Below are 24,298 nucleotides of genomic sequence, written 5' to 3' on the forward strand. Positions count from 1 at the left end.
ATTTGAAGCCCATTTTGTTTTTGCTTTTTTTATATACCGAATATACAGGAAAATGTAATATTTTTTAAAGTTAATTGTTAAAAGTGCCGGTATGTGTTAACCGAGAAAACTAACACACTTTAAGTGAATGCTGAATGCAGTGTTTGGTCTGAGTCGATATCGATAAAAGCCGTTTTAGGCTTTTACTGCGAAAAACCTCGTGCCGGAATTGGCTTCGTTATCTGTTTCTCACGTAGCGGAGCTCGTCAACTGTCAACACGGATTCTGGACTAAACCAGCCCATCTTTTCTTTTCGTACGTCGAAGAAAATGTTAGAAAGGGCAACATTTCCCACAGTAAACCGGAATAAAACCCTGTATTTGTAGACTTTCTGGTAAGTTGGGAGTTAATGTTTGGGCAGGTTGTCTTACATTTAGCCTATTAGCACGCTCGGTACCATCAGCTAACGGGCTGTTACGGTTAGCTTCGCTTAGCTTTTATGTTGGACATCGCGCCGTAACAAAGCTAACATTGTCTAGACTTTCTAACGTTGACGCTGTTATTCAGTCGTGGCATTGTATTCTTTCTTAATTTTTCTTTTACGTATTTTTCCTCCAAATGTTTTGCAATACAATGTAGCTTAACGGTTTTTCTTTCAGTGACAGTCTGCAAGAGGAACTAACTACCAGCCCGGGTGGCTGACAGCTAAACAAGGCTGTTAACCTGTTCAATTCAGTCAAGAGATGGACTAACGCACAAAATAAGCAATAATATCTTTAATGTTAACGGGCGAAAAAAACGAAAGACCCCCCTGCTTTGTTTATGAGTCCAGAGACCGTCTTATGTCAGGTCAAGGACAAATATAACGCACTGGTTTCATATGTGACAGCTGGAGCCAGGCTTATGTTGTCATTACTGTGATATGAGCACCCACAACAATGACTCCCTCATCCTGACTCACAGATAGGGCAGTCCTGTGTGTCACTGTAAGTGTGCTTTTTGAAGAAAGTAATATGTCCTCCCAAAAGACTGAGATTTACATTCATTTCAACATTCGTCATTACGCTTAAATATATAGTAATGGATTATGACAAAGCTGAGAACCTGCAGGCTTCTTGCAGTCACAGAGGTGTTGAAATACCATGTAAGATTTTTTTAATCGTTATAAATCATGATAAACAAGTTAGTTGGCCACATTAACACTGTAAAGTAAATACTAAGTTACAGTTCTCCCTGAATGATTTTTGAGATCTATTGATGAAATAAATCAATTATGGTAACTTGAAATGTCACTTATCAAGCAAAACTGCCAAATATTTGATGGTTCCACCTATTCAAATGTGAGGTTTAGATGATGAATCTAATAGTGGATTAGTGGAGAAACAATTTCTTTCTAAAGTCTTTTTTTTAATCAGAAGTGCCAAAAATTGGTTGTAGCGTCTCAAATTGGAAAATTTGCTGGTTTTCTATAATGGTCAATTAGTAGATATTAAAAATAAATTTTTTTTTGCAGCCTCACTTAAATATTTAAATGCCTGATTTTGAACAATAACTAGATTTTGCGAAGTGATTTTGTTGCCCTACAACTAAGCAGATAAGATATCAGAAAATGGGCTCTTCTGAATATTGTAATAATATTTTCTCCATATTGCACAGCCCTTATTAGAGCATATCTGTTTTATACAAAAAAAACTGGTATGCAGAGAATTTTCTGTTTTTAGAAAGAGGAAAAAAAGGTTCTGTTATCATTGCACACTTCTCAGTTTCCGTCTCACTAATTCCTCTTGTTACACCTTCAGGTACCCACGGGGTTTGTTGAGCCTGCACAACAACACTCTGTTTCACACTCATTCACTTTGTCATTTCACACGTCCCCACATGTACACTGCCAGATACAACCACTGCCAAGTACAGGACTGTCATCTCATGTTTTCCAATTAGCATGTTGTTGACTGAAGGACCCACATCCAGACCTCTCCAATCCACCACCCACCAACACACACGCACCAGAATTTGTTCTCTTGACCCTTGGGTCACCTTCTTCTCTATGATTTTGCACTTTCAGACTGTGGTTACATCAGGTTTGGAAGGAGGGATGCCGGTGGAGAGTGGGAGCAGCGCTGCCGCCCGCCAGGCCAAGCAGAAAAGGAAGTCCCACAGCCTTTCCATCCGCAGGACCAACAGCACGGAGCAGGAGAGATCTGGCCTGCAGAGAGACATGCTGGAGGGACAGGTGATGATTTGTTAATTTACATAATGACAATGAACAAATATAATATAAGAAAAGTGCTTAGAAAGTGTTTAAATAGTCAGAGTTTCTGGTTAACCATTGCAAGATCCCCACCCTGTATTTCCAGCTGCTCCTCTGGAAGTGTCACACTGCACTCCTCCCCTGTCTGTCATCATTAGCTTGCTGTCCTGCTGTTGCGGTCAGCACTCGTAAGCACTCTGGTTATAAGCCTAAGCCAATTAGGTTTTAATGCACCCATTTAGAGGGCACATAACGGTTTATATTGTTGCTGGATTAACCGTGCCACAATTACCGCACGACTGCTGTAAGGTTATTTTGACACGGGTTAAAACGGATGGATTCAAAACAGGCATAGGCATTTGCACTTCGCTCAGGTGGATTAGTGAGAGCACTGGTGCCCCTTCCTGGTTCTCAGTTTTTCCTGGGTTTCACTGGCTAGCCAATAAGGAACTGAATTACCAGCAGTTAATTATCTGGAAAGATGATAAACGTGGGAAAAGGTGACAAAAAGCTTGAGAGAAGTGGCTACTTTACAGTTAGATGCAAACTCACTCTCTCTCTGCTGTGAGATAGCTTGTTATACTTTTACCTGCAAATGTGTTAGACTTCTCAGTTGTAACTCAACCATGAAAAACTGATTGTTTCACCCAGCGTTTAATAATTGGAATTTAGCTCATTAAAGAGATGCAGAGGTGCAGGGATGTAGTGTTATAGTTTGAAAGGCAGTGATTTGATCAAGCTCTAAATTACTAGATGTTCCAATACAGCACAGTTTTTCATTAGAGCCAGGCATCTTTCAAACTCCACATCAGCGTACACTGTCTAACCCTGATTACATGCTATGACATCCTCAGGGTTATTTTTTCAGACTTAACAAAAAACCCTACAGAGCTACAGAAGATGTTATACAACTGTGTTCACAGACTGAAGAGTACTGCTTGTGTTGGAGCAAACTGAGCTTCATGTGTAAAAATTGGTGGTGTGCGCGTTCATTGTCATAAGCTCCAGCAGAGAGAGAGGCTGCATGGTTTGCTGTGTCATGATAACTGGAGATTAAGTAGTAAATATAGATAGGTGTGGATGAATGTTGTGAGCCTGAGTACATGATATCATAGTGTGCCCAGTTTTTTGTTTGTGTTTTGACATCAGTCAAAATTTAGATACCGACTAATACATTTTATTGCTACTCAGATGTTTTAATGTTTCTTGTTCTTCTTTCTTGTTTTGTTGGTTTTTGTGAGCTAATCGTGAAAACTTTCATCTCAGTGATTTATAGTTGAAATGACCAATGAAATGTAAATTTTAACATGCTAAAAGGACTGTGGCTTGAGTCACAGTGTAGAGTCAAACCTCTACACACTTATAACAGTTTCAACAACTTAAGTTTATTATTAAACATGTCAAATATAGTTTAATTACATCTTGTCCATCAATGCAGAGTCTGCCTAATAGCCACAATCTGAACCCATATAAATCAGCATTATTTTAGTTTTGTTTTGTTTGGGACCAGCACTATACACATGAATGTCCCTGACTGACTGACTGACCGAGTGATGAAGTTACTCCATTGCTCAACCAAATAACATGTGATTGAGTTTCCCCATTGGTCGTGGCTCTTTCTAAAGGATTTAGCGTGAATAAGCAGTGTTGCCAACTTAGCACCTCATTTAGTTAGTTGGTTAGATGACAGACAGACAGACAGACAGATTGATGGTTAGATAGATATTTTATTCATCCCCAAGGGGAAATTCAATCAATAGTTGCTAGATTAACTGACTCTTCAGACCCCTTTGGATACGTTTTATTTCTAAAAAGCACATATAGTGATCTTTTTAGTAAATTTTAGTAAATATAGCTGAAATAACAGCACAGCTTTCTTAAAATTATGTCTTTGGTGATTTTCTTCAGAAGACGTTGTGATTATAAAATCAGGATTTTAGCAGCGGCAGAGCAGCAGCTAAATATCAAAAAGTCTGCTGTGAAAAAGGCCTATTAAGACATGAAACAAATTTGCTTTTGTACTGATTTCCCCTGTTACACCTGTGGCAGGTAGATATCTTCCAAAAATAGTTAAGTATGAAATAATAAACTTTATTATGAATATTTTAAATGCTGCTACTAATAACGAGTCTCTGTCTTGATGATTAGAGGAAGCTCTGTAATGTCAACTCTTTAGTTTATTGATAACTTGTGAACACACTTGGCTTCTCTAAATGAATATAAGTGGTTTAATATTGCTGCCTCCCCAGTATTTAAGGCTCCCTGAAAGTGGAAACTGTGTTTTTGATGTACAATATAAATAAGTATGCAGTCCCTGTGAGAGGAGCATAAGAGTTGTTCTGGACTTCAGCTAGTTGAAAGTAGCAGTTTGCGGCTGAAACGCTGGACAAACAGTGTAATCCCATCCTCATGACTTTTTGTTTTTTCACTCTGGTCCCTTTTGGTCCCAGTCCTCTGATAATCTGGAATCCTTCATGAGAATGGAGGTAAGTTTAAGGTGTTTGCCCCTGTGTGTTTCAGACAGTCGTGTATTAGCTTTTAGAGCTAGCTGTAGTCGTGTAGGTTTGGTGTAGTTTATGTTTGATTAGTATTTAGAGGAGGTGTTGTTGTGTGGTGGATCCTCTCCCCCTAAAATGTGGTATTCTAGATATCCCAGCAGCATGTATGGTTCAGTCACACCTACAGTAGGTTTTATGTTGCTAAAGTGGAAGACTAGACTTGACTGTATTTTGTATTTGGTCCAGTTACATTCATATTGCCCAGTTAGTAAAACATCAGGGCTTGTTACCGATGGTCACATGACTGAAAAATAGGCTGCTCACTGGATGGTTTAGTAAGCTATTGACCTGAGATTTTAATGGTCAGAGAGAGATAGTGGAAATAAATGTTCAGTTCTGTAAATTTGAACATGAAACTCTTACCTATACTGTTTGATGTAATTCTAGATTTATGATTTCTTTAATCACTCATGGTTTCATGGTATATTCCTTCTTCAGGTGCATTTCCATCCAGATGTTTTCAGTGCATTTTTTATTTGCGCATAAAAACCTCAATGGAAATATTGAAAAAGAAAAATAATAGTTGACATTTTACAAAAAAGATTTCACATGTTGTTGAAGTGGAGAAGTTGTTTTTATTAAAAAAAGAGAAAAGTGCAATGGAAACAGACTTAGCAAATAAATCTTGACATACATGAAGCATGTGACTTAAAGGCCCTTACAAGCTTTCACTGAGAAGAAGAAAAAAGGCAACAGACGAATTAAACAAACCATATTTTGATCATGTTTTCTATCGTTTCGGCTTTGACTGGTGCTCTGTCAGTTCTCTCATTTTGTCTTCTTTAACAGTTTCATCAACCTGGAGAATTGCCACCACCAAATATTTATCTCAAAGTTCCCAACTCCTAATATTTGCGGACACATTAGTGGATGGAACGGCTCATTAATTCACATTTAATTTTGCCGATTTCCTGTTGATGAAAACTTGATTACTGATGCTTATAACAGTTATAAGGATATTCTGGTAATTGTGCCATTATTGTAGAGATTTTGGAAACTCAGGGAAATCAACACAATTGCTCATCGTGTCAGGAAGTGGATCTGCCCTTACATGTAGTTCACTATTACAGCTACAGAGACTTCCAGGAGACTGCTGTCTGTTTGATTTTGGTTGGACGTAAACACAAATGTCTGAGAGGAGTTCATGTTCTCTCAATCTCTACATTGGAAGTGAGCAAAATTTTGTCCTCACAATGCACAAAAATATGAAAATAATTGAATGGAATTTAATAAACAAGAAGAAAGAGCTGAATTTGAGCATCAGTCTCGAGTGTATTTTGCCCCCACTTGATTTTCTTATGCAAAGATCCCTTGCATTGGGCTATCATACGTCTCAATCTTTCATTTTCTGGTGTCTCGTTTGATTTGATTCGGTCTTTATTACTCTCACATGCCTAAATGAACTTGAAAGAATCAAATAAGCAAATGCTCCACACATGTTTATTGTCCTCGTAGCATCTGCTCTACAAGGCTTCATATAACATGCATATGCCTTGTACATTTCCCCCCGTGCAGCAGCCTGCAGCCATTCTTCTCAGCCACTCCTTTTCTTCTGTGTAGTCATTCCGATGTGTGCACTGTGGCACAAGCCTTTCTGCTGCTAACATCAGCCTGTGAATGCTAACAGCACTCTGATTTCTTTAGAAAATATAGCTGTGAGCGGCAGGAGTGCATCATGCAGCGTGCACTGCACTCAGGTACAAAGAGGGCTCCACTCACTGAGCAGTTTCATGATGATTGGACAAAAAAAAAGCCTTTGAGGAGACTTCCTGTTTGTGCCTTTGCTTAGTATTCTTTCACAGCCAGTCTGCAATAGATGATTTGTTTGTGACAACTGCAGCAGTGGGAAGAAGTATGTGAACCTCTTGAATGACGTGGTTTTCTGTGTTAATTGTAGTTATTACTCCACGCCGGTGACAGCCAGAGACGGAGACATATTGTTTTCAGGTTGTCCATTGTATCCGTGTGTCCCATTGTCGTGGACAAAATATTTTAGTAACACCTTGATGGAACTTCTTCAAATTTGGCAAAAACATTCACTTGGACTTGAAGATGAACTGATTAGATTTTGGTGGTCAAAGTTAAAAGGTCAAGGTCAATGTGCTTGAGCTAATAACACACAAACCTTTTGTGTCTTTATTGAACTTAACCATTTAACATTCACAGTGCTGGTAGAAAAAAAGCTTGTGAACCCTCGGATTCAATACCTTCCTTTGGCAGCAATAACCTCAAGCAATGAGACTGATTGAGAGACTGACTCTCACCTGATCAGACCTGCACTGTGTTCTGGACAAATTTGTCAAATTTTTGGACCATTCTTCCTTATAGAACTGCTTTGGTTCAGACATATTCTCAGGATGTCTGGTGCGAGTGGCTCTCTTCAGCTCATTCCACAGCATCTCTACTGTGGGTTAAGGTCTGGACTCTGACTGGGCCACTCCAGAAGGTGTTTTTTCTTTGTTTGAAGTCATCCTGTTGTAGATTTACTTTGATGTTTATTGTCAGTGCCCCTGCTCTGTTGGAGGGTCCTGCTGTGCTCCCCTGTTTGATACATTTAGACACACAGGAATATATTAGGGCCCTTAATTAACTCAATATCTGATGTAATTGTACTGTGTGAAGGCTTTCATATACTGATCTGACTCTCATCTCCATAATATTGTTTAACTGCATAGTTATGTTTTATTTTAGACACTGGGTTTTTTTTATTTAGCAAATTGAGACTTAATTTGGGGATTTAAAGGTTTTTTGTGCATTTGCTTTTTGAGACAGGATGAAAGTCATGATACTGAAGTGACTCAACAATGATTTATTGACATAAATAGTTTTCTTTCTCTTAGACTTCTAAGCAGATAAGCATTTGGTACAGCTGTGCACTTATGTGCTTTGTCTGTCACTTTTCTCAACTTTTTTTTTCTTTTTCTACTTCATATGTCTGCTCTGTGTTTCAGCATCAACCTACTTATCATTAAAGGGGACCTATTGTGCTTTTCTGAGTTTTTCCTTACTTAGAGTGTGTTATATAGGTTTTTGTCCATGTAAATGGTCTTTAGAGTCACATGGATCAAAGTTTACATCAAAGGGAGAAACTCTGTCAGGGTAAAAACCCAATTTTCTCCTTTGTATGAAATGCCTCATTGGGGTTCAGACATTACTTCCTAGTCCTACTGACGTCAATACACTTTGGTGCTGCCCACCTGCAAACTTGGCACAACCTCAGACAAATTACCGCACATAACTACTTAAACTGAAGAGTTTTCATTCGTTTTGTAGCCATGCTGAAAAGACAGTGTTCTTAGTTTCCTGCAGAAATCTGCTTCATTTTTCCACGGTTCTCCACCGCTCCAAACACCCTAGTGTGAGCCCGCACTTCAAGGAGGACTGCTTCAGAATCCACGCACAGTTAGACGTTTCATTTTCGCAACAGTTATTTCTCTAATTCACACTTGATGTGGCCAAACAGGGGACTCAGCCTCACAGCCTGTCAGTGTGCATTGTTATTGTGGATGTTAACCTTGTTACCGCGACCCAATCGCGACCTGATCATGTTAGTAAGAAGCAGCATACTAAAAATGTAAATGTTTAAACGTTTGTCAGTGTTGACATGCTGTACCTCGTTAGCGCAGATACATTTAAAAACTATGCCCACTAATGTTAAATTCATTCAGTTTTACATCGTAAACCAGCAGGAGGTGAAGCTGTGGAGTCTCCCTACCTGTCGACCGTCTGTCAGTTCCTTCATTTATATTCCTTTAGTCCGGAAATGTCCGCACATAAAAAAATCAAAAGGGTTTCTTATAAAAAATATTCCAAGTTATGAATATTGTCATCCGAAGTTTGATTACACAAGACGTGCAAAACTTGTCGTTGCCATGGTAGTTGCCAGCAAGCTGGCCAATCAGAGCGCACTGGGCTCAAAGAGCTCTAACAGAGCATTTCAGACAGAGGGTGAAGGGAGTACAGTATAAAATGTACAGAGGAAGAAAACTAATGTCTTGTCAGAACATTAAAGCATGTAAATCTTTTTTAGTTGAAACCGTCGACAAGAATGAAATGATGAACACTAAAAATGTCCATAATAGGTCCTCTTTAATACGATGTGCACATACACGCCTCACACACCTTTCCTCAATGCTAATTCCAGGGTGTTTAATGTTACCCTATTGTCTCCCTGCAGGACTCCAAACTGCCTCTGTCGCTGAGGAGCAATCTGCTGGACCTGTTCAGCCAAATCGAGAGGGAGTTTGAAAACCTCTACATAGAAAACCTGGAATGTGAGTCATCAGGAACAGAGAAAGTATTTCTTTGCTTTTAACTGTTATCCCCCCAAAAAAACATGAGATAACTGATAGAGAGTAGAGGTAGAAGCTTTTCATTACAAGTAAATCATCCACGTGCAGCTGCAACTGCAACAAACTCTTGCTGAGGGGGGCCTAAAATTATTTTTTCCACCCAGATTTAATCAGCTAATCTGGGTGTCAAGATTCAAGTTCTTATTTGCAACCTTTAGGCTACATGATATCTGCTCTTTAGGGCTGCAAATGCAATTTTTTAAACAATCATTTATGGTACTTCTTATCCTGACAATTTATACAATGTTCAAGGAAGAAATAGTTCAGATTATATCATTAAAGAGCATTTCCAAACGAGTCTTTATTTAAACTTGAAAACCATTGAGGGTAAAGCCCTCATTTACAATGATGTCGACTAGATAAAAGAACATCAACAAACATATTTACAATTAATAAATTATGTAATGACAATAAAAAGGGTAACAGCAGAAAAGATTAGAGTTAAAGAATTAAACGGTCAGAGATTAAGAATCTAAAATAACCAATGGCAGCAGTGACGACAGGGAAATCCATGCTATGTTTAATAAAACTGCACAGTGACACATTGATGTTGTCAGTGTTTTTAACATGAACCTGTTTGACTCTCAGTACGCAGAGAGATCGAAACACTGAACGATCGTTTGGCTGCAGAGGGGCAGACTTTCGAAGGGGCAGATTTAGCCAAAGGAGCACTTAAAACAAAAGGTGAGTCACACTCCATGTTCATCTACATTTAAATTTTAAGTGTATTCTTTTGAATAACATGCATATAGTCAAATATATACATTATTTTGAAATGCTTTAATTTACTGCACCCACAGCAAGTCATAGCACAAGTCAGCTGTCACAGAAACTAAAGACGACCTACAAGGCTTCCACAAGCAAGGTAAATCTTTTACTCTTTGTTTTTTACCTTTTGAAAGAAAAAGAAATGTTGGTACATATTAACATACTGTATATTCACATATATGTAATCTATACGTATTATAGATTGAAGTCTACTTGTGTATACACTAACACAACAGTCCTGCAATAAATCCTACCTGTGTAGATTCAACTTGAACAGAAAATGTTGATTTATTTAATTGAGTTTTATATAGAACACAAAAATCAGAAAATTGGTAAATTGGCTCAATTGTTTTGTAGCTTGTCAGTGTGAAATGACTCATGAATGTTAAAGAAAAGAACTGCTGTCTTTCTTTCACCTTTTTGCTCATAGCCACGTTCAAATTCTTGCCATGCCAGAGTAGGTGGATCCCGCAACTTCAGCGTAACCAGTTGGGAGTTGTGGGGTGGAGATTCATGGGTAACTTGTTGATTTCTCCCCCTTGTGTGCCAATATGCATGAACAGCCCAGCCAGGGGGTCGACAGTCCCTCCCCAAGAGACTTGGTCATTCAAATGTAGGAGTTTTAGCTTTTCTGTGTGAGATAAAATACAATATTATTATCTCACTAACAGGCTTTTTTTCAGTTGCACCTCTTCAGTTTGGATTTAACTCATTGTTGGCATTCACATAATGGTACACTCTGGAGACATCTTTAACATGAAGCAGTTGTCACCTCAAAATCCTTTTTTGCCTTGATTAACAGAACAGTCAAGGTGGAGGAGCATTTGTTGGCTGCTTTAGATCATTTCCCAATCAGGCAGAGTGTGTGGTCTGCTCAAGAGTGCTCAGCCATATCAGATTTGGCTTTTTTTTAGCCTTTTAAGATTAACACTGTCAGATTTGAGTGCTTAACACCTTATTTACTTGTATCAATTATCTATCTACTTAGATATAGTGACTTTAAAGAGTCATTTCACTCAAATGACAAAAAAACCCAAAACAAATAAAAACATTTCTTCAGTAGTCTTATCCAGCCATGTGAATACAATAAATTTTGGTTTCATTTGCTCAGAGTTTGAGATTCAGTCGGGACCAGGCTCTGAGCTTCAGCACATTAAATTCGAAATACAGTAATGGATTATAGTACATTAAAGGTCCTGTATTTTATACAGTGAGATGTATGTCTTTGTTTATAAAGCAGGTCTAGGTTCTATATTGATACTGTGAAAGTATTGAAGTGCTCAGTCCACAGAGAAATGCACACAGCCTGTATTAGGAAACTGAGCCTTAAAACCAGCCGTCAGGACTTCTGGAACTTTGTGATGTCACAACAAAACAGTCTCCAGAGAGAATCCTGAGAGAGGAGATGTAAAACTACATTGAGATGGTTTTTGGTTCTTAAAACCACAAATATATCTTCTTATGGATCAACACTTCAAATAAAACAGAGGAGAAGAGGAAAAAATTGATCTTTTAAGTGCACAGTCTGAGCTTTAATGGGAGTACGAGAAGATACAAAACATCTGGTGATGTCTTTGGTGGAAGACTTTAGGCAGCCATTGAGTGCAAAGGATTTATTGTAAAATATTAAGTATGACAATTTTATTTAACTTCATGTGTATCTTATTTTTGAACCCCTTAAACTTGGGCACTATATGTTACAGGGGTTGTATCTCCTCCACAGTTCTCTCTATGTTAACATAAACTTGCTAAAATTTAAGCTGAGTCTCATTTTCCTTTTAGTTATCCTTTGAGTTCTGCCCAAGATACAGTAAGCACAGAGAGGAACATTTTACAGTTGAAATATGCACCAGTACCAATACAGTATATATATATATATATATATATATATATATATATATATATATATATATATATAAGCAAATCATCAGCTCATATATTGATTTAGCTGTAGTTAACTTTTGTTTCCATAACTAAAAAACATTGACCTATTAACTGATTCCCTGACAGTAAAACTGGTTGTAAAACAAGCAGAATCTTGATGTGGCTGTAGCCGACTGCACACTGAAGCTGCAAACTGTAGAGCATTAACTGCATTAGAGTTGCTGTTCAGCCAAATTACTTGTAGCTTATTTTGCGGTGCTTCACGATTTCCTTAAACCTCCCAGTCCCCGTTGCTGCTTTGTAAAATGTAACACATTGAAATCATTGTTACATTTTAACAAATTATATGACAAACTAATTGGGATGTAAATGAAAGAAAAAAAACAAGCATATAACATAGAAATCAATCACTTGATCCGCTGTGCTGCTTGCTAACAGTCAGCAATCACTGGTTCCCACTTTGCTTAGCAATGGTACTTCATATCTTCGGTGTAAGTTTTTATTTTGATTATAATTCATTGATTTAATATCTTTTTTTAACAGATAAAAATGTGAACGTGTGAATGTGTGTAGCGAGAGATTGATTTTTCAGAGGAGTGATGCCGTTCTCTCTGCTCTCCTGCTTCCTTTCAGTTGGAACTTATTTAGTGGTCTGTGCCCAAAACGAACCAAGAGTCCAGTTTGTATCATCCCCATCTTTAATGTAAACACCTTGACCAAACGTTGATACACGACTGATAATAATTAATATTTCGTTGTTTTTTTTTTACCATAACTCAATATTCTTTGCCGCCTCTTCCCCCTCTAGATTTTTCTTTCTTTCACACGGTTTTGCATTTACAATAATCCCGGTATGATAAAGATAATACATAAAGATAATACAGTGCTGATACTTAATGCGTCTGCATTGTGTTGATACCAGATCTGGGTTGATGTGTCAGCGGTGGTGTTTGTTTTGAAGAACATGGAGCATCAGATTGGTGGCGTTTATGATGAACCCCGCCAGTCTTGTGCTCAGAGAAGCTTGAAACAAATGCCAATGCAGATATTTTGGTAAAAACCTCTTGAACCCAGGACTGATATGAATAATGCTGTTGTCAAACAAAGCTTCTTAGCCCTGGCATACTACAAGGACCCTGCTGAGCTGCTCCTCAGTGATCCTCAGTTCTGCTGACCTGCTTCCTTTCTCCCTCAGACCAGGGTTTCTACACAGCTTTTGAGAAGTCTGGAAAATTTAAAATCATCATTTCCAGGCCTTAAAATGTTTGGGAAATGAATAAAAAGTCTGGGAAAAATCTGTATTTTGCTGTATTAGACATAAGGTGATTCATCTAAATTCATGCTGCTATAACAAAGCTAAAAATGGCGTACCAGGGATGCCTTAAAAATTTTATAGATTGGAGTTAAAGTTTATTGATCTGATGGATTTGGACATGTAGCATGTCAGGAAGGTGATAGTTTGTAAGAAGAGGCTTTAATTATCTCAATGATGACCAGTGTCCAAGTGACTTTTAAGTAAATGTGGGAAAGATGAATGTCTTCAGATCTAGAGGACGCCATTTTGAGATGTTAAATGTGTAGGAACCCTGTGAGGGACGCAGCTGTGATTTCCAGGTGTCGTGTGTTAACTTGAGTTTGGTGTCGACATCAGATTGTGTCCAGTTTCAAAGCGACCACGTCCAGAGCCGTGTGCCAGCTGGTCAGGGAGTATGTCGGCCACAGGGACGGCATCTGGGACCTCAGCGTCACCAGGACACAGCCTGTGGTGCTGGGAACCGCATCTGCAGGTAATTAACTCCTTTTCTGTCTCACACTGGATCTCTTATTTTCTCCCCAAATGTCTCTTTTTGTTTCCCATGAACTATGCTTCCCATTCAGTCTTTTCCCTCAATATTTGTTTTGTTTTCTTCTGTTATCTTTTGCTTAATCGTTTGTTTTCTGTCTCTAAATGCTAATCAGTTTCTTATTTGACAGCTGTTTGCTGGAGGATGATATGTGTCTTTTTCTTCTTTAATCTGATGTCACTGGTTTCTTCTCTGTCTTGTTCTGCTTTTGCTGAATCAGCAAAGTTGAAAGTCTCTAATTTATTGTCTAATCTAAATCTTTTTTTTGACAATGAATGACAAATGAAAATATATCATTGATTTATAACACATCAGGCATGTAATGCTAAAATTAAACTTTGTCCTTCTTCTTTTGCATCCACAATGTATTCCAACAGACCACACTGCGATGCTATGGAGCATTGAAACTGGGAAGTGCCTCCTCAAATATTTGGGCCATCAAGGATCAGGTAAAGTGATTGATGTCCAGTAAATTCATAAGAATAGATGTAATATAGTTTGTTAGTCTGCAGTATTTTAACTTATGGTGTTTATCATATACATTATTACAAGTTTGTTAAATTATGCTCTGTTATGTAAATGCCTTTTTATAAATGTGCAAATATCTTCAAAATATCTGAATATATTTCCTTTTAATTCAAAAAGCTGATTTGAAATGTGAATCAGAAAGTCAAAGACCAGGTTTTGTAAACGAAAGTATATGACATGTTGTCCGTCATGACGTAACATAATACATCTATCTCTCCATCTCCACAGTCAACTCCATCAAGTTCCACCCCACTGAACAGATGGCTCTCACAGGTGATGATCTAAAGCTAAAAACATCCTTAAAATAAAATTGTAGGTGGCTGGGGCGTCGCGTAGCGCAGTGGGTTACGCAGGCGTCCCATATATAGAGGCTACAGTCCTCGCTGGAGCTGGCCTCTGGTTCGACTCCCGCATCGGACGGCCCTTTCCTGCGTGTCATTCCCCCTCTCTCTGCCTCCCCATTTCCTGTCTCTCTACTGTCCTGTCCATTAAAGGCACAAAAAGCACAAAAAAAAAATTGTAGGTGGCTGCAGCCACATCAGTTGTTTTCTGCACATTCATTTACTGCAGCAGGGAAAACGTCCTTATATCAACTTTGACATTTCCAAATAAGAGTTATGCAGAGCTGGAAAACCTCCAGGTGTCAATTCTGAAATAGGCGTAAAATAAGTTTAAAAAATATTTTTAGTTTTTAAAAATACTTTTTTATTATTGTTATTTGGGTATTTTAGTTTTCTGTTAGTTTAAACCACAAAGTAGAATTGCAGACACAAACAGATACTAAGTATCTTCACACACTTACACACTATCCTGAACTGATCCATAGTAGGAGACATAGTTTTCAGTGGCATTTTTAGGAAGGGTCATTGACTCTAACAGTCTCTTTGCTCTTTCTCTCCCCTCAGCCTCTGGAGACCAGACAGCTCACATCTGGAGATACATGGTGCAGCTGCCGACTCCACAGCCTGTTGCTGACATGAGTGTAAGCATCTCCAGCCTGTTTATATGTGTTACTGTGCTCCTGGCTGAGGCGCTGATATCTTTGTGAGTTGTTGAGACGTTTGTTTTTGTAGCCTAACTCCTTCATATGTGCCTTCTGCGACAGCAGCAGACGCCCTGCGAAGACGACGTGGACTTTTCAGATAAAGATGAGGCCGATGGCGAAGTCGATGGTCCAAACGACTGTCCCTCTGTTCGCATAGCAACCACTACACTGCGCAGCCATCAGGGTGTGGTGATTGCTGCTGACTGGCTGGTGGGAGGCAAACAGGTGGTGACAGCATCCTGGGATCGAGCCGCCAACCTTTACGACGTAGAGACCTCAGAGCTGGTCCACTCACTTACTGGTAGGACGAAAGGAATATTACACTAACACTGTGTTTATTATTAACCTTTTTACTCAAATAACATGTATGTAGTGTGTTCAGACAACCTGGCTCTGCCCAGTTTGAAAAAATATGCCTACCATCATCTCTAAAGCTTATTTACATGTTGTATGTTTGTTTGTTCATTTCACATGAACATAAATGTGTTCGAGCCAACTACAGTTTATTAATCTTCGCTGTACTGTACCTTTGGGTGGGGAGCTCAAGTTTTGGTCTCTGGTACCACAGGCTCAGTTGTACAAGCTGTAAGAGCCTCATTGAGGCAACTGCAGGGAAAACATTCAAAACACGTATTATCATTATTATTCTGTGTGTTTTTAACAGTTACAGTATCTTATATCCAAACTCCTTTTCACCTTGACAAAAGTAGGATTTTAATGGACAAGTGAGCTAATGCAGCTATTTGACATCTAAACTGTGTTCTTCTAAAATTCCCTTTACACAGTCTCTTACTTTCAGAGTGGAATTAGATTGAAGCAAGAGGATGTGTTTTTTTTCAGTGTTTTGGCAATAATGACACATGACTCTTTACAAGGAAGTCAAATGTCAACCTCTGACTTGCATCGAACTGGGAGGGAGTCAGTGTCATGCTCAAGGGCACTTCAACAATGGGGTTGTGCTTCCTAACAAGTCATCCTTGAACCTGGGGTCACTGTGGAACACACCACCCTGCTGCCATGATAAAAAAAGTGTGCGTGTGTGTTTTCAGGCCATGACCAGGAACTCACCCACTGCTGCACACACCCCACACAGCGTCTGGTGGTCACCTCGTCCAGAGACACCACCTTCAGACTGTGGGACTTCAGAGACCCATCCATCCACTCTGTCAACGTGTTCCAAGGACACACTGAGTCAGTCTCACACCCACCCACGCACACACACACACACACACACACACACACACACACACACACAGACGTCCTTCATGTCTGTCTTATACATCCAGGCTTTGCCAAATAGAAATATCTGGGCAAAACTATTGATGAAATAGCTGAAACAAAACAAAACAAAAAAGTTGACAGATGAATGTATCGATAGATTCAGCAGAATTCTGCTGAAGTTCAACTAAAGTTAATTCCAGCATCTTTTTAGAATAATGATGTAAATATAAAGGTGTTGGCAGCAGCTTTGGAACATGTCAGCCTGTATTCTCTTGTCCCCTGCAGCACGGTGACGTCCGCTGTGTTCACGGTGGGAGACAACGTGGTGTCTGGGAGCGATGATCGAACCGTCAAAGTGTGGGACCTGAAGAACATGAGGTCGCCCATAGCAACCATCCGCACAGACTCTGCTGTCAACAGGTCTGTGAGCTGTGAACCCGCAGATAGATGAGTGACAGGCACTGATATCACAAGCGAACAGGCCCGTGCAGTTCATTGTTTATGATTTCACACAGTTAATGAACCTGGAATATTTAATGATAAGATACAACTACACTGCTCCTCTAACTCCTCATTACTGGTTTTGAATATTTGTGATCACAGCACAAATTTGTGATCACAGCACAAATATAATGTTTTTGTTGTCTCTTTGAGTGTGTGCATTATTTTGGTCATAATTCATCTTGTATATGTTACCTGAAGTGAAATCTAACCTCCTGTATTCTGTAATTTCCTGCTGTTCGTTCCTTCAGGATCAGCGTGTCGGTGAACCAGAGAATCATTGCTCTTCCTCACGACAATCGGCAGGTCCGGCTGTTCGACATGTCCGGGGTGCGACTGGCTCGACTCCCACGAAGCAACAGACAGGTCAGTCACTGGCCCCTCACAGCTTCCATACACATCCCCTCTTGTTTTGAGGTATCTCACAGTCCAGAATAAATACATGAAGTTTCATGAGTAAATTCTGCAACTATATGTTATTATAAAGTATGAGATTCATATTAATTTGAGGCTTTACTCTTTTCACTCACATTGATACAGTAGCAAAACTCAGACAAAAGCTTTCTACTGTCCGCTGTCTAATAACATAAAAACTAAAATATTAGTAGTAATAGTCAAGTGTTGTCCACCACGACTGATGATGTAGCTTGTTACATTTTTTTTCATTTATATGTAGAAAGGTTTTACAGTTCACATGTTGAGATTTAAGTCTTAGAACATGTGATAGGAATCTTTCTTATTAGAATAAAATCCTCCGATACCACTTTACATTAAGACTACCCTTATAAAGGATTTATGAATGGTTTATAACTTTTTTTATTAATTAGCTTGTTAACAGCTTATAAATCATTTATAAGCTTTTATAACAAATTAGATAAAAAGGGTAGGAAGTCATTAGTAAGATTAATTGATAATAAGCTTTAACTTGATCTTGCCAAATAGTGAGCCTGCATCACTGTATAAGAACTGTGTTATAAGTTTTTTTTTTTAATTGTTGTTTTTAGGTTTAATGGCTAAAAAAATTGTCAGAAATCAAATACAGCAGTGGAGCTTCCTGATGTCGATGCAACTATAACATCCCCAGTTTAAAGTAAATTGAATCACTGACCTTCCAATAAGTGGACAACCCACTCTACCTCCTGAGCCACAGCCACTCATGGTCCAGCCAGGGATTTTTGTGGCAAAATAAAGACAAAAAATGTTAGATAATAAAATTTTGTATTGCAGAAACTTGTATTAATTACATTAAATAATTCAGATTTTGTATATCATTGTTAATTTATTCTCTTGTTGGTCACAGAACTCCTTGCATGTCCTTGTTGTCAGTGTTTAACAGTTGCTGTGTTGTTTGTCATGGTTCAGGGTCACCGGCGCATGGTGTGCTGCTCAGCCTGGTGTGAAGACAACATCTCCTGCAACCTGTTCACCTGCGGCTTTGACCGACAGGCCATCGGCTGGAACATCAACATCCCCGCCCTGCTTCAGGAGAAATGACCTCCACCTCCTCCTGCTACTACTGTAACCTGACAGTGACACTCCACCCAGGGTTTCTGTTCAGAGTGTCAGACACCATCACCTGTAGGCTGAAAAGGTGGCTGTAAAAAGTGTAGTTTCGCCCTTCTTTTTATCTGTGAAAGCTTGTAACACTGATATAATTTGAGCCACGACTCAACAAAGGATAAAATCATTTTTAACATCCGTCTTTGGAGCCTACATGAGGTCAGTATTTGATACTCAAAGCTCCCTTAGGGCTAGGGCGGGAAAAGGACTTGCTCTGTCCACTGAATCTGCCACACTCTTTAAATCACCACCGCCAAAATATACACAACACGTGTGTGTTTTTGCATGGAAACAGTTCCTCGCTAAAAAAACAAAAAACACAAACCTGCATACCACTTATGAAAAAAAAAAAGCACAGAAAGGTTCCTCTTTGTTGAAAACTAAAAAGCAGAACATTATACTAATGCGGAAGAGTTAGATAAGTGAGGCGCTGCACATGTCTGCTTAGTGCTGAGTTAAGCTTCAATACAGCAAATCTAATCTTCAAGTAAGGACCAGGATGGCAGTCTTGCTTTAAAGAAGAAAAACCACTAGTTTTATATATTAGTTTTTTGTGATGAGTCCATTTCAGAAGTTAATCTGTGATAACTTGTCGTCATTTACCTTCTGCTTTATTGAAATCTCCTGATTTCCATGATGCTGCTGGTCCAGGTGGCTGCATTGTATTCTAGTCTCTTTTTTTTTATTTTTTTATTAGTCCCTGTTCAACAGTAGATTTCTTCAAGTGTGATTGGACGTTGAACGTTAATGCAAATGGCACTTCAAGAAAGAAGCTCTCACTTTTATGCCATGCTATGATGCTAAAATCTTCTTTTTGCCACTGATCTCGACGCATCTATAAGGTGATAAGGTGGATTTTTCCTTCTTACTTTCACTTTTTTTGTGTGGCACCTGAGATTCTTGGCTTAATATCTATAATACACATAATACTATAAATAACTGGTCAGATGACGGATGATCACATTTTGGAATGAAACTGTCCTTTTGTTTGTCGCAGCTCAGTGTAAGGATATTTCTGTGTGAGCAAGTAATGCAGCTTTAAGAAGAAAAAAAAAAAAACAATAGCTGTTACAATTTCTCTTGTTGCTCTTTTGGGAAAAAAAAGGTTGAGTGGAGAAATTAGCTAACAGCCAGATGCTGGTGGATGTTGGCTGCTGACTAGTAAGATTGTTCGTCACATACAACAAAAGGGATTTCATGGTCTTGTTCTGTACAGAAAAAAATCGAAGTGGCTGATAATGGAGCTGCAATCGTCTGTTTTCTTTTCTTCTGATGACCTGTGAAATGTGTGGAAAACATCTCCTGTGCTGACAGGGATTCTGTGTTTTCACTAGAAAGATTTCTCCTCAGTGTGGATACACCCATGCTGGTGGGGCTGAAAATAGTACCGCCACACTACATGTCACAATCCTGGATGGCTGTCAGACTGAACCTGAACACCGAGATACTCAGGCATTCATTAAATTTGATATGGAAAGATTGAGGAAAATGCGCCTGGTGGGCCTAAAGTAACTAAAAACATAGTGACTTCCATTTAACTCAGATATGTATGATAACTATTAAATTGTTTCTATACTGCATTTATCAAGAAAACCCAAAATGCAGCTCATCACTTCTATGATCAGATTTCCAGAACTTCCTGTTTACAGCAAAATTCAAATCACAGATAACTGTTTGTGATTAATTATAATTAATAGATGAATTCAAGGTAATTAAAGTTCAACTTGATGTATTTTCTTTGCATTTGAGCCAAAGATAGCAAAAGTAAATTGAATAGCTGCTCCAAACTTTTATCTACTCGATACCAATATTAAAATAGATTAATGCTATTGTAATAAAGCTTCCAGCCACCAGCTGATAAGTGATCGAGATGCTGCCTTTATTTTAAATAATCTTCCATAAAACATATTGTGAATGTGTTAGTGATCAAAACGTTTGGTTTCTGTCTGATAACCACCGGGCATCATGACACACAGTGTGACGGTCCTGTGTCAGGGCTCACTACTGTCAGATGACTGAAACTTCCTGTTTGCTGGTCAGTGTTGTCTCCACTGTGGACGAGCAAGCAAATCCACTGAAGCTCTGAGCCGCTGAATTTAAAGTCACTCCAGCGTGGAGCTGCACAGTGTAGGTGTGGGCTTTTCTCACTGCACTGACGGTGTTGCTCTCTCTTCAGTGTGGTGTTATAAATACATTGGTCACGTTCGTCGGCTCCTTCTCCTTTGTGGAGGCTTTAGTGTTTCAGGTGTGGGCCCCAGTGGTTAGGTTTCTCTCTCAAATCATCTTTAACGGGATCTGACTGTTTCTGTTTCTGTAAAGCCACAAAGAGCCACTGTGTGTCTACTACACAGAAGAAACAGTCAGCTCTGTGGACAGTTGAATGATTGGAGGCTGATAAATGTGTAGACATACAGCGCTCAGCATTGTGCTGTCTAAGATTGGTGTGCAGGGTTCTGTGTTTCTGTAATCACTCTGTATGTGCACACTTTAAATCTTTAGTCTCTGAGAAAAAAAAAAACCTGTTCAGAGGCTTGTTAAACAGAAAAATAATACCTATAATATATCTTTAACTTTGAAGGACTAAATAGACTCTAGCAGCCTTTCCCACCTGCAGGACCTTTTCCACAAGCCAAGGAACCTTTTTGGGAACTTCACCTGTTATTTGTCTAAATTAATTTCCTGGGCTGAAGTTCCTGGTCAGAAAAGAGTCCATGCCTCAAGTCGTAGTAGTTCCTGGAGTCAAACACAAGCCTTAAGGGTACTCCAACCTTTTAGAGTATTTAGCATAACAAAATTTAAAGTTATACATATTAGGGCCATTGAGTGATGTTAAAATTATTTAGTCAGCTTCTTGACTCAAGACAAACAAAAGAAAAGCAAGTGAGAGTGAGAAAAGCAAAATTGTATTTGCTAATTATGCGCTTAAACAGAAATAAATAACACCAGACATTTAGCTAATTGTTGCTACTGCTCATGTCTGTTGGGCAGCAGTAACTATAAAGAAAAAAAAGGTGTTTTTCTGTTATTTGTGAAAATTATTTCTCAAACAAAGCCATAATTTTCTAATCAATCATCAAGGGATTTTCTTTTTTAGTTCCTTAGTTTAGTTTCTGGTTCTCCTTCATTCCTGCAACTACGTTGCTTGAAAGAGGTTGTAGGGAGTTTGATCGATTGGTCACTTTATGCAGTGGCACCATAATCAGATATTAACCCATTAGCCTAAATCAGCTCAGTTACAATGGATGGTGAGAATAATTCTAAAAGGGCAGAAAATGAGAACTTACAGCTGCTACATGTAAATTTGAATGTCTTGTTAAATACACACTAAATTCTATAATGGTGCACTTTAAGCAAAATGTTTGTTTACACAGGAAGTGAGAATAAGTCCCCTTTGTTATCATCCTGTTCTCAAACCAGTTTTCAAGTAGATCATCTCTTTCATCCACAAATCCTAAAATTTATGGCATAAAATTAATTTGAATTAAAACTCTAAAAGTAGCTTCAATGTACCGTGTCTATCAACAGCCCACACAGGGATAATTCTTGGTCTGACATGACCACTGGACCAAACTTTCACTGAGTTTGTAGAGTACTGTCAGAGTATAAGGAGTTATTATGGAGCGATTTTAGCAGATGTGTAGAGAATAAGATGGGTCTGCTGTGTTCTGTGGAGAGATGCAGATTGTTTTATACACATTGCACAAATAAAATATGATTTCTGTCAACACAAAAAAAGGGATTAATTCAAATCTGGCGTCATATTTGTTATGCAGGAAGTGATGATGAAACATTTCCTCTGATGCCCCGCCTAGCTGTTGTACCAGGACTTGAGATGATTGTAAAAAAAAAAAAAAGGAAAAAAAAAGAAGGCTTTTTTCTAGTTTATTGCAGTGCCCTTTAGTCATTACTGTTGAAACACTGTTGTGGGGATTCTGTAAGTGTCATATTTGTTATGGTACTTTAAAACAAGTCAAATCCCTGATGAGTGTTGTGATGCATTCGCTTACACCTTCTTTCGCTTCACCACTCCCACAAAAACACTCCAGCCAAAGCTGCATTCAAGTGAATGGGAGAGGCTGTAACAATGTGTGTATGTGTGTGTGTGTGTGTTTGAGAGTATTTTACCATGTTACCAGAACAAGGTCTGTGTGTATGTGTGTGTGTATGTGTGTTTGAGAGTATTTTGCCATGTTACCAGAACAAAGTCTGTGTGTGTGTGTTGATACAAATCGATGTCTAAAATCGTGTTTAATGTAATACCAGGCAGTTTGTGATTCGACTGCAGCACAGCTGTCGTACTGCTGTTGTACTTTAACGTGTGTTTTCGACAGGGCTCATTAGTTACCACAGTGACGCGATGAACAAGCACAGTTCATTTCAAATCGATGTTTTTTTGTGAGTCTAGCTTTAGACCTGTGGAGCGTTTAGCTGGTTTGTAACAGCACTGTTCATCGACATGACAAAAATTTGTCTCTTCAGTGGGTAAAAAAACATATTTTGATGGATACCTTCAGTTTCAGTGTTTGTTTATTTGGTAACACTTAACAGCTGCCTTTTGAAATGTATTTCTAACAATGGAAAAGCCTCATTAATACCATGTTTGTTAGCAGCTGTAAAACAGCATAATTTTCAATAAACTAAAGTGCTTACAGTACTTGTCAAAAGGCACATGTAAAGTGTAAACCTCCTAATACCTTTTAAACATAACATTTGTACTATATAAATTGTAATATATGAAAGAAAGCAGCCAATTGGGCTGCACAGCGTATTTTAGCTGCAGCAGTTTTATTATTAGCCTTTATAACTTGATGACATGATCCTGCATTTCTTTTTTTTATTTTATGTAAATCCATTTTATTGCTTCATGGGTGAAGATGTCAGTTCATCTGTAAAGGTTTTACATTCACGAAAGACTGAGTTAGTTTTATCATTTTAACCAGGGATGGTCTTAGTTTCTTAGTGGAACCAACAAGTTTTGCATTGGGTTAATTTAAAAATGATCACTTTACAGCTGCAGACTAAACTTTCCCAAAAGCAGTATAATAATATTGTAACTTACGTTTTAAAAAGTTGTTATATTAGTTGTTACGGTGTGAATTTTGATATACTGTATTTTTCACTGTAGGAATACCTTTTTTTTCTGGCTACCTGCAGCTGTTCTGGATAAAAGTCCTTAAAAGGGCATGGGCTTTAATTTCCTCTTTAAAAAAAAAAAAGTCTGTATTACTAGTATTTTAGCAGAGACCACTGATGTTGTTTCCCCTCCTGCAAAAGAAGTCATCCTTGCTTTAAATGATAAAACATTTTGTTTGCGTGAAGAAAATAAAAGGTGTGTTTTTGTGTGCGTGAGTGAGTGAATGTTTGATCTGTTGTTCATCCAATATCGTTTTATTCCTGACAGTTTAAGCAAGTTTCACTGCATTTTCTACCAGCACTGAGCAACTCTGTTACCATGTTCATAATTCACAGATTTTAACTGAATGTTCAGTCATACTCTTCATGCTCTCAATCCCAGTAAAACCAGATCACATGATCACTAAGCATCGGCCATCTCAAATCTGCCGTCTTGAAGCCTTGTATAACTGTGGCTCTGTGGTGTGAACAGTGTTACGTGTGATCGAAGTGGTTGATGTAGAACAACAAACACCACAGCGCAGTTCTCAGAAAAGAAAAAAAAAAGATGAAAACCTGTTGGATCGACTTGACCGCGGTTTTGTGGATTATAGCTGTGTACTGAGGAACAAGCATCTGCTTGTGAAATCAAAATAAACCATTTGTGCTGTTTGAATGTTTTCTAATTGAGTGGT

The 24,298-nt window shown here is 38.5% G+C and overlaps 1 protein-coding gene across 4 annotated transcripts; it reads left to right on the forward strand.

The window, feature by feature from the left end:
* The first annotated feature begins 230 nt into the window (after nt 1-230).
* Nucleotides 231-24,279, forward strand: LOC111647071 (WD repeat-containing protein 37). Of its 4 annotated transcripts, none has more exons than XM_087171231.1 (15): nt 231-373; nt 2,045-2,212; nt 8,966-9,062; nt 9,729-9,824; nt 9,941-10,005; nt 10,339-10,425; nt 13,444-13,579; nt 14,014-14,085; nt 14,393-14,437; nt 15,070-15,146; nt 15,270-15,510; nt 16,259-16,400; nt 16,716-16,850; nt 17,183-17,297; nt 18,294-24,279. In XM_087171231.1, the coding sequence occupies exons 2-15, from the start codon at nt 2,075-2,077 to the stop codon at nt 18,423-18,425; spliced, it is 1,578 nt and encodes a 525-aa protein (XP_087027357.1). In that variant the 5' UTR covers nt 231-373; nt 2,045-2,074; the 3' UTR covers nt 18,426-24,279. The 4 variants fall into 4 exon arrangements, with proteins under 4 accessions (XP_087027357.1, XP_087027358.1, XP_023252452.1 ...); XM_087171232.1 differs by having other exon boundaries at nt 15,273-15,510; XM_023396684.2 differs by lacking the exon at nt 10,339-10,425.
* The last annotated feature ends 19 nt before the right edge of the window (nt 24,280-24,298 follow it).

The sequence above is a fragment of the Seriola lalandi genome, unplaced genomic scaffold, assembly GCF_002814215.2.
Source record: "Seriola lalandi dorsalis isolate HSWRI2012SDOR001 ecotype SW California unplaced genomic scaffold, Sedor1 jcf7180002054982, whole genome shotgun sequence".
Classification (NCBI taxonomy): domain Eukaryota; kingdom Metazoa; phylum Chordata; class Actinopteri; order Carangiformes; family Carangidae; genus Seriola; species Seriola lalandi.